The sequence below is a fragment of the Phascolarctos cinereus genome, unplaced genomic scaffold, assembly GCF_003287225.1.
Source record: "Phascolarctos cinereus isolate Bilbo 61053 unplaced genomic scaffold, phaCin_HiC Scaffold_1;HRSCAF=81, whole genome shotgun sequence".
NCBI classification, from domain to species: domain Eukaryota; kingdom Metazoa; phylum Chordata; class Mammalia; order Diprotodontia; family Phascolarctidae; genus Phascolarctos; species Phascolarctos cinereus.
Window position 1 is genome coordinate 95833319 of NW_027555514.1, and position 16825 is coordinate 95850143.

General features: G+C 35.9%; 1 protein-coding gene and 1 pseudogene across 1 annotated transcript in view; both read right to left on the reverse strand.

Moving 5' to 3' along the window:
• Nucleotides 1–15950, reverse strand: part of CNTNAP2 (contactin associated protein 2) — a 1976042-nt gene extending 1960092 nt beyond the window's left edge. The window contains exon 1 of the mRNA XM_078153085.1: nt 15841–15950. Coding sequence (XP_078009211.1) covers nt 15841–15889 — 49 coding nt within the window. The 5' untranslated portion in view covers nt 15890–15950. The remainder of the gene's footprint in view (nt 1–15840) is intronic.
• LOC144458237 (glyceraldehyde-3-phosphate dehydrogenase-like) lies at nt 12184–13363 on the reverse strand (annotated as a pseudogene).
• Nucleotides 15951–16825: the final 875 nt, after the last annotated feature.

Below are 16825 nucleotides of genomic sequence, written 5' to 3' on the forward strand. Positions count from 1 at the left end.
TATTCCTTGCCACCCTCTCACCTTGAATACTAACAAAGCATTAATATATAGTTATCAAATCATACAATTATAGGATGGGAGAGCCTGAGTTTGGGGATAATATAATTCATTTTGCCCAATCCCTTCATAAATCCAAGCCCAGAAAACTGAAGTGACTTCCCCAAAGCCATACATCTAACTGGTGCCAGAGCAAGGACCAAACTCAGTTCTCCTGATTTCTAATCATCTACTCTTTACAACATATCAAACAGCTTCCCATGAAACTTTCCTCCCACTATGTCCCTCTTCCATTTTCCTTACTTCTTTGGACACTGGCTTGCCTAGTGGAAGGAGTAAATAAGAAAGGGCAAAAGGAAGTAAGCAGAAATATCCCCAAGCAGATGTACAGCAAACAAAATAATTGAATTTAGAGTGACAAAGGGGATGTGACAAACTTCTTATCTACTAGAAATGAGTTTGAAGTTTTTAAGGTAAGAAATGAAGCAAAATGGTGATCAGGGTAGAAAGAATTTCCCTCTGGGTTTGGTCTGTCCATGCTTATATCCCTAATCTATGAGGATAATTTATCCATGGCAGAGTCAGAAGTTCCAAAATGAGAATGAATGGAAAATCACTGTCAGGAGTTCTAGTATACTTTAGATCCCAAGTTTATACCTTTGCCATGATTCCTAGATCCTAATTTCCTAAGTCTTCATGTAAAGATTGGCCTTACTGGAAATGTGAATTGAAAATCAAAAGGTAGCTGTGTTGTATTATGTGTGAGCATTTTCCAGTTCTGGGGGAGTAAATAAACCACCTAGTGTCTTTCCTAATACTCCTGAATTTCAAGTAACCTACAAACTATGGAGATGCAAGGTACTATCTGTATCCAGAAATGCTGTGATATTAATTCCTTATGTTACGTAAAGTGTAATTATTATTTTTTAATTGATTCCATGCAAAAATAAATAACTATATGTAGTTTCAAAGCATTTCAGTCAATTCCCAAAGTCACTATGATAGGTCCTGTGACTGAGACTCAAGTGATTATTTAAAGTTCAGGGAAGAGGCAAAATTTTGGCAAGAGAATGGGAGCTTAAGCACTGATTCTGATTGCATAAATCTACAGCGACCATAAAGCCTTAGATAAGTGAATAGTCATATATTCCAACAGAAAAAGAGGACTTGAATTTTCAAGAAGGCTGTCCATTTTTTGAGAACCATAGGGAGCCCAGTATTTTGCTGGCATTTCCACTCATGGTACTAAAGTGGCTTAACTGCCAGGGTAAATGTGGGATTCCCAGGTTCCTATGAAATAGGAACAGGATCAGGGTTAGCATCTCCATCTGCTCATTAAATGAGCAAGAATTCAATGAATGAAATCTAGAAAAGATCTACACTAAAATAATGAGTTTGAGTCACCTATTGATAGAAAAGCTGATAAGTGTATTGAAAATGCTCTTGAAGACAAAATAAGATTAAATGTTTAAAGAAAAATTGTTAAAAAAAAGAATTTTGCATCTATAACATGCATTATTCACCTTGACAAATTTTTAAAAATCACATCTACACCTTTGCATGTGTTATGATTTTTTTTTCTTTCTAAAACATGAGTAATATTCTGGAAAGCAGCTTGAAAGTATGACCCGGTAGTTATACCATTTGACCCAACTGTAGCACTACTAGGTCCAAAAGAAAGAGAAAAATTATATATATATATATATATATATATATATATGTGTGTGTGTGTGTGTGTGTGTGTGTGTGTATATGTATATATATGTATGTGTATGTATGTATGTATGTTATTTTCCTAGTAGCCAAAAACTGTAATCTAAAAAGGTAGGGAGCTGTCAACATACTGGGGTAATGAATATTTTTAAACAGTGATATATTAATATAAGGGAATATTATTATGCCATATGAAATGAACACTTTTAAAGGAAACTGAAAAGATCTCTGTGAACTGATACAATTAGGTAAGAACTTGGAAAATAATCCATACAATAAAAATAACATCTATACAATGAAAACAAAACTAAAATGTTGCAAACACTTTTTAATTATTTTCTTCTTTTTTTTAGGCAATTGGGGTTAAGTGACTTGCCCAGGGTCACACAGCTAGCAAGTGTTAAGTGTTTGGTTTGAGTTCAGATTTGAATTCAGGTCCTTCTGACTTCAGGGCCAGTGCTCTCCACTGCGCTACCTAGCTGCCCTTTGCAAAGACTTTAAATTTTGATCAAGACGATGAAAAACCATGAATCCAGAGGAATGAAGATGACATAAACCACTTGCTTCATATCTGAGAAGTGATAGTCTTAAAATGCAGAATAAAACATACGTTTTCAGACATGGCCAATGTGAGAATATCTTTTGCTGGATATTTGTTATGAGTGTTTTATTTTCCTTTTTTTTTCAAACTGTTCAACTAGAGGTAGTGTCGGAGAGGTAAATGGTTATAAAAATTTTAATAGAAATGTAAGAGCAATGATTTGCTCTCTTCAACAGAAAAGGCTAACTACAGGGCTCACCATGTTGAAAAGAAAAAAAAACGCTTTTGTTTTATAAATACACTTTTTTAAAACAGGGATTTTATTCTGGCTAAATCATGGTCATTATAAATATTTTCTTAACTGAGTTGATCACATTAGACATTTTCACTTTAGTTTTTTCTGCTGTAGTTATTTTGGGCAGGCCAGTGTTGTTATACAATCCAATCAACTGTGTAGATTCTTTGCAATTACAAGAATCTTACTAATTAAAAAAAAAGTATGATGGATTATTTATCTTGTTTGTTTGTTTTAACTTAGTTTACATTCACCAACTGGCTCCTTCTGAGTATTTTATAGGATGAAATGAATAATTATTAAGAAGAGAAGCTGAAAACTACAATTGTTCATTCATAAGGACAAGGGCCAATATCTAATAAACAGTGCCAGGCATTCTCTAAGTGATGTGGATACAAATATATAAAAAGACAGTCCTTACATTAAAAGAGCTTATAATATAATATAGGAGTTTAATATAGGAAAGAGGAAAGGGTAAGATGTAAAGAAGTTGCTCTGTGAGGGGACATGGTGGAGAATCAGAGATGTCCCAGTATAGTGCTGCCAAGTGAGAAATGAGGAGATAATCTGAGCTGACTTCTCTCCTTAAATGAAAATTATGGAGTTTATGGTTCTAACTTTCATTCAGAGGGGAGGAGGTTAGTGATGAGGTAGAGTGCCAAGGTTGAAGGTATCTTGAAGGACGATGAGGTTTTGCAACAATGAGCGTTCTGGGACATAGTAGAGAAATAAGAGATGACCCAGACCAGTGAAGCCAGGGATTATTTGGTATATAGTAGACAGTGCAAAAAACTTGGACTCAAAAGGACCTGAGATCAAATCTTGACATAGATAATTATCAGCTACAACATTTGGGTAAATCACTTAACATTGATGTGCCTTCAGTTTCATCAACTGTAAAAACCACTTGATTTGGTAATCTCTATTTTCCATTCTAGCTCTAAATCTGTAATACTATGATCCTTCTTTAACACGCTTTAGTGAGCATGCATTAGTTTCTAGTTTCCATAGAATAAAAGGTCTCAGTACTTCTGGATACAAATACTCACTTTTAGCTTTGAGAATAAGTCTTTGGACTTGCCAGACACTCATCTTTTCTATGAGACTTCTTTATTCATTCACATTACCAGTGGGCAGAAACTGTCTGAATCCTTGGCTACAAAAGCCACTTTCTTCTAGGGCAGCCTCTGCAGGTCCTCCCCCACACACACACCTTGGTCTTCAATTAGTCTGTTCCAGTCAACATAACTATCTTACTCACCTTACTGAAGGTGTAGTCTTCTAGAAACTATAAACACTTTTCCTCTGTTTTTAAATGATTTTCTATATTTGACACCATTATTTATGTGTGAAGTTGTGTTTTCTACCCAATGGCAATATAGCTGCATTATTCTGAAAGGCCATGTCCCCTTCTTCCTTCAATACCTTTCCCTAGACTAAATTTTTCTCTCCTGTGATAGAAGCATTTTGTTCTTTTAGCCTGGGTTCACCTATCCTACTTGGACACAAAAAAGACCCAGTAATATCTGGGGAAAGTAAAGTTAACATGAAATAGCTAGATCAAAGGATATGCAGTGTTTAGTTGGCCTTTGGGCATAGTTCCAAATTGTCCACCGGAATGGTTAGATCAGTTCACAACTCCACCAACAATACATTAGTGTTCCAATTTTCCCACATCTTCTCCAACATTTATCACTTTTCTCTTCTGTCATATTAGTCAATCTGGTAGGTGTGAGGTGTTACCTCAGAGTTTCTTTAATTTATATTTCTCTAATCAATAGTAATTTAGAACACTTTTTCATATGAGTATAAATAGCTTTAACTACTTCACTGTAAACTGCTTGTTCATATCCTTTGACCATTTGTCAATTGGGGAATAAGTTGTATTCTTATAAATTGGACTCATTTCTCTATATATTTTAGAAATGAATTTACAAATTAAAAATCTTTTTAGTTTAATGTAATCAAAATTATCCATTTTGCATTTCAAAACATTACCTATCTTTTGTCTGGTGATAAATTCTTCTCTTCTCCATAGATTTGGCAGGCAAACTATTCCTTGCTCTCCTAATTTGCTTAAGGTATAATCCCTTATGTCTAAATCATGTACTCATTTCAACTTTATCTTTGTATCAGGTGTGAGATGTTGGTCTGTGTCTAGTTTATGCCATACTAATTTTCTAGTTTTCCCCAAAGTTTTTTTTTCTTCAAAAAGTGAGTTCTCCCAGAAACTGGAGTCTTTGGGCTTATCAAACAGTAAATTACTATAGTCATTGACTACTGTGTCTCATGTATCTAATCTACTCCACCCATCCACCACTATATTTCTTAGCCGGTACCAAATAGTTTTGATGACTGTCACTTTATAATACAGTTTTAGGTCTGGTACAGCTAGGCCACCTTCCTTTACATTTTTTCATTAATTCCCTTGATATTCTTGACATTTTGTTCTTCCAGATGAACCTTGTTATTATTTTTTCTAGTTCTATGAAATATTTTTGGTAGCTTAATTGGTATGATGCTAACTAAGTAAATTCATTTAGGTAGAACTGTCATTTTCATTATGTTAGCTTGGCCAACCCATGAACAACTGATATTTTCACATTTAGATATGACTTTATTTGTGTGAAAAGTGTTTTGTAATTCAGTTCATATAGTTCCTGGGTTTGTCTTGGCAGGTAGATTCCTAAATATTTTATATTGTCTATAATTATTTTAAATGGAATTTTTCTTTGCGTCTTTTGCTGCTGGGCTTTGTAGGTTATTAAAAATGGCTGATGATTTATATGGGTTTATTTTATAAGTTACAACTTTGCTAAAGTTATTATTTTAAGTAGTTTTTTTATTTGATTATCTAGGATACTGTAACTATACCATTATATAATCGGCAAAGAATATTAGTTTTGTTTCCTCATTGCCTATTCTAATTCTTTCAATTTCTTTTTTTCTTCTCTTATTGCTAATACTAACATTTCTAGTATAATACTGAATAATAGTGGTGATAAAGGGCATCTTTGTTTCACCCATAATCTTAGTAGGAATGCTTCTAGATTATTCCAATTACATATAATGCTTGCTGATGGTTTTAGATAGATACTGCTTATCATTTTAAGAAAAACTCCATTTATTCCTATGTTCTCTTGTGTTTTTAATAGGAACTGGTGCTGTATTTTGTCAAAAGCTTTTTCTTCATCTATTGAGAAAATTGTATGATTTCTGTTAATTTGCTATTTATATGGTCAAATATGCTGAGAGTTTCCCTGGTATTGAACCAGCCCCAGACTCCTGGTATAAATCCCACCTAGTCATAGTGTATTATCCTTAAGATAAATTGATGTAATCTCTTTGCTAATATATGTATATATATATATATATATATATATATATATATATATATATATATATATGTATATATATATATATATATATACATATATGTGTAATTTTGCATCAATATTCATTAGGGTAATTGCTCTATAATTTTCTTTCTTTCTTTCTTTTGTTTTGCTCTTCCTGCTTTAGGAATTTGGTAGGACTCTTTTTCACCTATTTTTCCCAAATAGTTCATATAGTATTGAAATTAATTGTTCTTTAAATGTTTGATAGAATACATTTATAAATTCTTCTGACCCTGCAGATTTTTTTGTCCTTGTGGCTTGTTCAATTTCTTTTTCTAAAACAGGGTTGTTTAAATATCCTGTTTTCTCTTCTGTTAATCTGGGCAATTTATATTTTTTGTAAATATCTATCCATTTCACTTTGTCAGATTTGTTGAAATACAGTTGAGCAAAACAGCTATTAATTATGACTTGAATTTCCTCTTCATTGATGATGAATTCACCCTTTTCATTTTTGATATTAGTAATTTGATTTTCTTTCTTTTTTTTTTAAAAAATCAAATTAATCAAAGGTTTATCTATTTTATTGCTTTTTTTTTCTTCATAAAAACCAACTCTTAGTTTTAGGTATTATTTCAATAGTTTTCTTACTTTCAATTTTATTAATCTGTCCTTTGGTTTTTCAGAGTATCTATTTTGGTATTTAATTGGAGGTTTTTAACTTGTTCTTTTTCTAGTTTTTTTTTAGTTGCTTGCATAATTCATTAATTTTGTCTTTCTCTATTTTATTCATGTAAGCATTTAGAAATATAAAATTTCTCTTGGCTGCATCCCATAAGTTTTGGTATATTGTGTCATTATTGTCATGCTCTTTGATAAAATTATTGATTGTTTCTACCATTTTTTTTTACCCACTCATTCTTTAGGATTAGGTTATTTAGTATTCAATTAGTTTTAGCTCATCTTTCCATAGCTGTATATTACATGTAATTTTTCTTGTATTATAATCTGAAAAGAATGATTTAACATTTCTGCCTCTCTGCATTTGATCGTGAGGTTTTTGTGACCTATATATCATCAATTTTTGTGTAGCTGTCAGGTACTGCTGAGAAAAAGCTGTATTCCTTTCTATCCCCATTCATTTTTCTCTAGAGGCCTATAATATCTAATTTTCTAAAATTCCATTCACCTCCTTAACCTCTTTCTTCTTTATTTTGTGGTTAGATTTATCTAGTTCTGAGAGGGTTAGGTTGAGGACCCCCACTAGTATAGTTCTGCTATCTATTTCTTCCTGTAACTCACAACTTGTCCTCTAAGAATTTAAATGCTATAGCACTTGATGTATACATGTTTAGGGGTGATATTACTTAATTGTCTATGGTACCTTTTAACAAGATGTAGTTTGCTTCCTTATCTCTGTTATTTACATTTGTTTATGTTTTTGCTTTGTCTGTGGTCAGGATTGCTACTCCTACTTTTTTTTTACTTCAGCTGAAGCATAATATTTTCTGCCCCAGACTTTTACTTTTACTCTGTGTGTATCTCTGTGCTTCAAATGTGTTTTTTGTAAACAATATACTGTAAAATTCATTTTTTTAATACACTCTCCCACCTGCTTCCATTTTATGGGAGAGTTCATCCTATTCACATTCATAGTTGCAATTACTAATTTTGTGTTCTCAATCCTATTCCCTATTTTCTCTCTCCTTTCATCCTGTCTCTCCTCAACACAGTTTTGCTTCTGACCACCAGCTCCTTCAATCTATCCTCCCTTCTATCAGTCCCATCTTTCTCTTTTCTTTCCCTATTCCCCTCCTACTTCCCTATAGGATAAGGTAAATTTCTATAACCAACTGAGGGTGTATGTTATTCCTTCTTGGAGCCAAATCTGATGGGAGTAAGTTTCAAACAATGCTCACCCTTTCCATTCTTTCCCTTTACTATAATATGTCTTTTGCACCTCTTCATGTGATATAATTTGCCATTTTCTGTCTCTCCTTTTCTTCTTCTCCCAGGACAATTCTGTTTTTACCACTTTTTTTTTAAAATATGATCACATCAAAGTCAACTTATACCCATACCCTCTGTCTGTCTGTCTAACTGCCCTAATAGAGATTCAGTTCTCAAGAATTACAAGTATCATCTTCCTGTGTGGGGAAAACAGTTTAAATCTTATTGAAAAACATGTTTCTCTTTATTTCTTTCCTGTTTACCTTTTTATGCTTCAGTCTTGTATTTGAAGATTGAATTTTTGGTTCAGCTCTTGTCTTTTCATCAGAAAAGTTTGAAGGTCCCCTATTTCATTAAATCTCAATCTTTTCCCCTGAAAGATTATACTCAATTTTGCTGGGTAGTTGATTGTTGTTAGCAATGCAACCTCTCCTGCCTTCTGGAATATATTCCAAGCCCTCTTATCTCTTAACATAGAAGCTGCTAAGTCATATGTAATCTGGACTGTAGCTCCTTGATATTTCAATTGTTTCTTAATGCCCGCTTGCAGTATTTTCTCTATGATCTGATAATTCTAGAATTTGGCTACAATATTCCTTGGAATTTTCATTTTGGGATCTTTTACAGAAAGTGATTGGTGGATTCTTTCAATGACTATGTTACCCTCTGGTTCTAGGCATCAGGGCAGTTTCCCTTCAAAGATGCTTTCCAGGCTCTTTTTTTGATCATGGCCTTCTGGTAGTCCAATAATTATTAAATTATCTCTAATGAGGTATTTTACATTTTCTTCTGTTTTTTTTTTCATTCTTTTGATTTTATTTAACTGATTCTTGATGTCTCATAGAACCATTAGCTTCCACTTGCCTGATTTTAATTTTTAAGGAATTATTTTCTTCAGTTAGCTTCTGCACCTCATTTTCTATTTGGCCAATTCTACTTTTAAAGAGCTGTTTTCTTCAGCAGATTTTTTTACCCCATTTGTCCAACTGTATTTTTTAAGGAGTTGTTTTCTTCGTCAATTTTTTTGCTTCTTTTTTCAAGTTGTTGACCCTTTTTTTTCTTAATTCTCCTGCATAACTCTCATTTCTTTTCACAAATTTTCTTCTACCTCTCTTACTTGATTTTAAAGATCCTTTTTTAACTCTTCAAAGAGGACTTTTTGGGTGTGAAACCAATTCATATTCACTCTGAGGTTTCACATGTAGGTATTTTGATGTTGTGTTTTTCTTAGTTTGTGTTTTGATCGTCCTTGTTGCCATAGTAACTTTCTATAGTCAGGTCTCTTTTGTGTTTCTCACTCATTTTTCAGCTTATTTTATGACTTTTAAAGTTAAGCTCTGCTCCTGGAGCACAGAGAGCACTATCCCAAGGTTCTTATGCTTGGGGCCAGGGGCCTGGTCACTGGCTTTCCACACTAGGGCCTCAGGTAATTGTGTCTTGCCCACTGTGTTGTGGGTAGCCTACCCTAGTCATACCTGTTCTCCCAGCATTCTGGGGCTCACAATTTGCTTTTTGTGCTGGAGCTGGAGGCCTCACTGCTGACTTGTTGAGCCAGTACTGAGGGGCTTCTGTTGCTGATCTGTGCTACAACTAAGAGCCTTCCATTTGCCCAGACACGGTCTGTTCTAGGCTGTGCTCCCCTTTTACCCAGGTGAGACAGACCTTTCCTGAAGTCTTTCTAAGTTCTCTTACATTGGAAATTTAACTTCATCTTTTTGTGGTTCTGTCACTCCAGAATCCATTTGAGTCTTGATTTAATGTTGTTTCTGAGGGAAAATGGGGAGAGCTCAGGCTACTTCCTGCCTTCTCTCTGTCACCTTGGCCATGACCTAGTTAATCAGTTTTTAAAGGGAAGAAGGAAAGCTTCTACATATGTAGAAGTCCTGCATGTACTTGAAAGTGTTCTGGTCTGTTCTTTTGGACTGGGCTTATAAGCAGTGTAGGCTCTCCCTGATAAGAGGGCTGTAGGCAAGATGTGTCTGTTCAAAAATCTCTTTCTCACTCCCGCCCGTGAGCCATAAAGACTGAATATAAAATTCTTCCTTTTGATTCCTCTTCTTTCAAATGTTTTGATTCACACTAGGGTATAAGTGACTTTTTAGATTTAGTTTCATTCTATTTGGAAGGAAGGGAGAGAATAATGTTGCTGTGTACCTGAGATATGGTAAGACATCTAAACAGAAGAGAAAGGATGAAGAAAGGGAGAATGGGTCCTGGTGACAGATAAACTGACCACATTTCTGCTGAGGGCTGGACCTACTGTTCTGCAATAGGGAGGGAAGATTTCTAGTCAAAAAGTGTAAACGTTGCCTAATCTAGGAATTAAACTCATTTGTTGGCCCACATTCTAAGCAAACAGCCTGGATATTGCCTGACAGCTGGCAACCATCAATAAGCCATAAGTAACCAAGTAAAGGTTTATAGACTAGACTGTTGCAAAGTTCCTATGGAGAGGTAGAGCTTCTGGCATCTGCCATGAATCATACCATTGTAAAGAGTAAAAAGCCCCTAAAAAAATGGAGAATGGTAGGGTCTCATGTTCACAATATATCCAGCTATGGCTATGGCTATGGTTAACTCTGATTACTTTCATTAGTTACAGAAGAGAAGGAGGGAGAATAGAAAAAGAAAGAATAAATTTATGCAACCAAGTATCACCAAGTAAAGAAGGAGGCAAGGAAGGGGTAATAAATTCTGGATAAATCCTATAACCTAGTCAATAGCAATAGGCACACAGACTGGTAAACAAAATACTGAGAAGATAAATTACTTCAAGGAGTCAAGATGTTAGAGTAAGGAGAAAATCACTGTAGCTCTCCCACATTCACCTCCAAATAGCCATTAAATAGTACCCTAAAACAAATCCTAAAACAACAAAACCAATAAAAAGATGGGGGGAGGGACAAAATCTTTTAGCCCAAGAAACTTGGAAGATCAACAAGAAAGGTCTGGCTCACTAAGGTAAAAGGGGATTTCCATTCCAGAACAGGAAGCATCCAGCAAGCCAAAAACTAGCCCAGTTTAGCAAACCAGTGGGAGAACAATAGGTCCAGTGGGGTGGATCAGGAAAATGCCAACACCAGGACCCCCCACATATCTTAACATAGCCAGGGAAATGGGCAGACTCCATCTCCAAGAAACACCCTGTGCTTCAGTATAACCCAAGGCAAATAGGCAATCTCTAGTGGCCAGACCATCATGTGCTTCAGCACAGCCCCAGAGAAACACAGAAACACCACCACTAGCACCCCACTTCAGCGTCAGGTAAGCTGCCTGACCCCTATGGATTTCAGCAGCTCCAGCCACCTCTAAATCCACTACCTCAATACAGTACCTGACATGAGGGTCTCCTGGGTCTTCAGGGCAACATCATCACAGAACCAGCTAAATGGCCAAGGACTTCAGCCACTGGCATAAAAACCTGAGACAGTGTCCATTCCACCCTGAGTGCAGGGCTCAAATTTAAAAGAAAAGAAAAGGGCAAAAAAAAAAGATTAGCAAAAAACAACAAAAATAAAATCTGACCATAGAAAGTTATGGTGGTGGTAAAGCCAAGATGGTGGAGTAAAAGCAGTGACTTGATTGAGCTCTCCCTCAAACCCTTCCAAATACCTGGTAAAAATGGCTCTAAACAAATTCTAGAGCATCAGAACCCACAAAAAGACAGAGTGAAACAAATTTCCAGGCCAAGACAACTTGGATGGTTGATGGGAAAGGTATGTTGTGCCGGACTAGGAAGAAAATACTTCCTTAAAAATTAGAATAGAGCAAATAGAAGCTAGTGACTTATGAAAACTCAAGACATTGTAAAACAAAAGCAAAAGGATGAAAAAAAAAGAAAACAATGTGAAATATCTCATTGGAAAAAACAACTGATCTTGAAAATAGATCCAGGAGAGATACTTTAAAAATTATTGGGCTATCTGAAAGCCATGATTCAAAACAAACAAACGAACAAACAAAAAACAGAAAGATAAGAAACAAGCTTTACATCAACTGTCTGTGATAAAGGCCTCATTTCACAAAAACTGCATCAAATGTAGAAGAATACAAGTCATTTCCCAATTGATAAATGGTCAAACATATGAAGAAGTAGTTTTCAGATGAAGAAATCAAAGTTATCTATAGGCATGCATGCTCTAAATCACTTTTTTTTTTGCACTGAATTTGATGACTTTATTGATTGTACAAATATGGACTCTAGGCTTTTCCCTCCTACTAAAGGGACAAGAATGTGAACGTGAATGGGACGTGGGATCCTCAATATAGGAACACAGGTTAGGAATGTAGGCTCCCCAGTAGTGCATCTCCTTTTGTTGGCTGGGGATAAAGTACCATGGATTTCAACTTTATTGCCTGGAGGTCATGCAGACCATGAGGTCTACTACACAGTTGCTACAAACATACTCACTCTCATACCAGGAAATGAGCTTGACAAAATGGTCACTGAGGGCAATACTAGTGCCAGCATCAAAGGTAGAAGAGTGGGTGTTGCTGTTAAAGTTACAGGATGCACCTTGATCCTCTAGCTTAAGATGCCCTTCAAGGGTCCGTCTGATGCTTTCTTTACCACTTGCTTGATATCATATTTGGCAGGTTTCTCCAGCAGGTCAGATCCACAGCAGATATATTGGGAATAGGAAGATGGAAGGTCATGCCTGTGAAATCCTATTCAGCTCAGGTATGACCTTGCCTACAGCCTTAACAGCACCAGTGGAAGCAGGGATGATGTTTTGGGTAGCAACATGCCCGTAATGCCACAGTTTACTAGTGGGGCCATCTACTATCTTCTTCTGGGCAGCAGTAATGGCATGAAATGTAGTCATGATTCCCTCCACAATGCCAAAGTTGTCATGAACGACCTTGACCAATGGGACCAATGGGTAGTGCAGGAGGCATTAATGACATTCTGTTTTTTGTTTTTTGTTTTTGTTTTTGTTTTTTTTTTTTGATGAGGCAATTGGGATTAAGTGACTTGCCCAGAGTCACACACATAGCTAGTGAGTGTTATGTGTCTGAGGCCAGATTTGAATTCAGGTACTCCTGACTCCAGGCCCAGTGCTTTATCCACTGTGCCACCTAACTGTCCCTATTACTGACAGTCTTAAGGGAATTGTCGTATTTCTCATGGTTCACTCCCATCACAAACATTGGGATATCAGCAGAAGGGGAGAGATGATGACTCTCTTGCCTCTACCTCTCAAGTGAGCCCCAGCCTTTTCCATGGTGGTAAAGACTCATATGGACTCTACAACATACTCAGCTCCAGCATCTTCCCATGTAATATTGGAGGGATCTCACCCTAGGAGATGGTAATTGTTTTTCCATTGATCATCAGCTTTCCATTCTCAGCCTTGACAGTGCCCTTGAACTTGCCATGAGTAGAATCATATTAAAACATATAAACCACATAGTTGAAGTCAATGAATGGGTCATTGATGGCCATGATGTCTACTCCACCTGAGGTGAATGCGGCCCTGGTCACAGGCACCCAATATGGCCCAATCTATTGACTCCAACCTTCACCATCTTGTTTCAGGGATGCAACTTAAGCAGCAGATCCTGGCACTAAGCTTGGGAGAAAAGTCATCTAAATCACTTTTGATTAGAGAAATGTAAATTAAAACACCTCTGAGGTATCACCTATCAGATTGGCTAACATGATAGAAAAGGAAAATGATAAATGCTGTAGAAGATACGGTAAAATTGGGATATTAATGCATTGTTGGTGGAGTTGTGAACTGATCCAACCATTCTGAAGAGCAATTTGGAATTATGCCCAAAGGGCAACCAAACTGTACATTCAATTTGATCCAGCAATACCACTACTAGATCTGTATCCCCATGAGACTATAGAAAAGTAAAAGGGGCCTACATGTGAAAAAATATTATAATAGTTCATTTTGAGGTGGTGAAATATTAGAAATCGAATAGGGGAATGGCTGAACAAGCTGTGGTATAAGAATGGAATGGAATCCTGTTGTTCAATAAGAAATGAGGAGCAGGTGGATTTCAGAAAAACTTGGAAAGACTTGTACGTGAACTGATACAAAGTGAAATGATATCAGCAACATTGTGCGATGATCAACTATGAATGATTAACCTCTTCTCAACAACAGAATAATTAAAGAAAAGTATAAAGGACTCAAGAAGGAAAATGCTATCCAAATCCAGATAAAGAACTAATATACTCTGAATGCAGATCAAAGCATATTTTTTTCACTTACTTTATTCTTTCTCTGATTTTTTTTTATTTTGATCTGTTTCTTCTTTCACATCTGTGACTAATATGGAAATATTTTTACATGATAGCGCATATATAAACTATATCAAACTGCCTACCATTTTCAGAGATGGGAGGAGAAGGAGGGAGACAAATTTGGAATTCAAAATCTGGTAAAAAATGAAGGCTAAAAACTTTATTCACATACTATAACTAGGGGAAAAAATGCTATTTATATTTTTTAAAAATACTGAGAAGGGAGAAGGAAACAACCGTTAAGTACCTGTTATGTGTTAGGCATTCTGCTAAGCACTTTAAAAATATTATCTCATTTGAGCTTCACAACAACCAGGTAATTTATTTGCCATTTTATGCCCATTTTATAGATCAAAAAACTGAGAAATACAGAGGTTAAATGACATTTTCAGGGTCATATAGCTAGTGTTTGAGGCCTGATTTGAACTTGGGTTTTCTAGTGCCACCTCATTGCTTGTTATGAAGTAGACTGCAAATCTGGTAGGGTATGGATGCTCTGTGGGCAGAGTCATTTGGGTGCTATATAGTTTTCTTGTTAGCTAAATGACCTGAGGCAAGTCATACAACCTCTGTTCCCCTCAGTTTCCTCATCTCTAAAAATGGGGATAACAATATTGAGGATCAAATGAAAGCCTTGAAATAATATACAGCCATGTTGTGCAATGACTAACACTGATGCACTTAGCCCTTCTCAGCAATGTAAGGATTTAAGACATCTCCAAAGATCTCATGATGGAAAATGCTATTCATATCCAAAGAAAAAATTATGGAGTTTCAATGCAGATCGAAGCATCCTATTTGCTCTTTTTTTTCTGTTTTCTTTTGTTTTCTCTCTCTTGTGGTTCCTTCTAATGGTTCTAATTCTTCCTTACAACATGACTAATGTGAAAATTTTAAAACAAGGATTCTAGGTATCTATGGGACATCCAAGAAGATTGTCTAATGTCCTAGTTGACCATTACATATTCAAGATTGGAGCTCAGAGAAGAGATGAGGGATCAACATATAGATTTGGCTGTCATTGATTTCAAAGAGAAGTTAATTGAACGTAGGAGAGGTGACAAGTTTACCAAAAGAGAGGGTACAAAAAATGGGAAGAAGGTACAAAACACAGCCTAGAACACACCCAAACATTGTGAGTGGGACAAAGATGATGATTAAACAAAGGAGGACCTAATTCATAAGGTAATTTATAAGTCCTGTGTTTTTGAGGTGCCCTTAAAAAGTCCCAGATGGTTTTATGCTAATACCTTAATGAAACATAATTTGTATAGAAAGTTCAGTACAAGACTGAGTACAAGTAATATTCTGATTCCGCATACCTTTCATTGTGGTGGACCCAACTGTTTGCACCATCTTCTCCAGTGAGTCTATAAGCCTATTCCTGGATTGATCATATTCTGGGTGTTCAACTCCTTTGATTATTTTACTATTAAAATTTATAAATGTGCCTTCTTTGGCATTTCTAATTCATTCATATCACAAGATACTTCATCTAGAAAGTCCTGGTACTTCCAACCTAAGCTAGGCTTTTTACATGTCTGCCAAAAGACTGCTTGTTGGAGAGTACCTAGTGACTCTGAATGGGATCTCCAGTGAGAGAAGGGTTTGGGGTGGTTTCTAGTGTGTTTTGTGTGACAGCCTATGATATTTTGCATGTAGACAAGTAGCTGAAGATACCAGCTCAAATGATGCCCTCATTCAACTTAAAGAACATAGGTACTAAAAAGGCTGGACAAACACTTACCGCCTCGTTTATTGAGTTTGGCATAACCTGGAGAATAGCTGCTGGACATGGAAGATGAACTGCTGAAGACAACATGGGGCAATGCTGAGACAAGTTGCTCATCACATTTTTCTGAAAAAACAAATCAATAAAATCACATAACTTGGGGCATTAACCAATGTTTTAAAATTTAATGTATATTATAATGGGAACAGAACAGTAACATTATCATAGAGTGAGATCCCACTTAACTATTGGTTAGATTCTTACTGAGTCAAAAAAAGTATGTCCAAGAATCTGAAAATAAATGAAAAATGTTTCTGAGCAGAAAGAAAAACAACTATCATAAAGTGCATTGTTTTGTTGGTTATTAGGCCAGACATCAGAATTCTTTGTTTTGTAATAAGTTTCATTAATTCCTTTAAAAAAAAATTATGGCTGTTTCTTGTTATCCTCAACCCATAATTGGAGTATTTCACTGTATTAATAATAATAACTAGGCAGAAAAAGGAGGAGGAGAAGGAGAAGGAAAAGAAAAGAAGGGGAATGACAAGAAGGAAGGGGGGCAGAGAAAGTAGAGGAGAAGGAGAAAGAAAATCAAAACAACATTTATATAACACTACGTGCCAGGTACTGTGCAAAGTGCTTTACAATTAATATCTCATTTAATCCTAACAAAAACCCTGGGAGATTGGTGCTATGATTGTCCCATTTTACATATAAGGAAACTGAGGCACACAGAGGTTAAGTGACTTGCCCAGGGTCACCCAGCTAGTAAGTGTCTGAGGCCGATTTCAGACTTAGGTCTTTCTGACTTAAGGCATGGTAAGCTATCCACTCACAGCAAGACCCCCCACAAATACGAAGGAGAAGAAGGAGAAGAAGGAGAAGGAGAAGAAGGAGAAGGAGAAGAAGAAGAAGAAGAAGAAGAAGAAGAAGAAGAAGAAGAAGAAGAAGAAGAAGAAGAAGAAGAAGAAGAAGAAGAAGAAGAAGAAAAAGAAGGAGG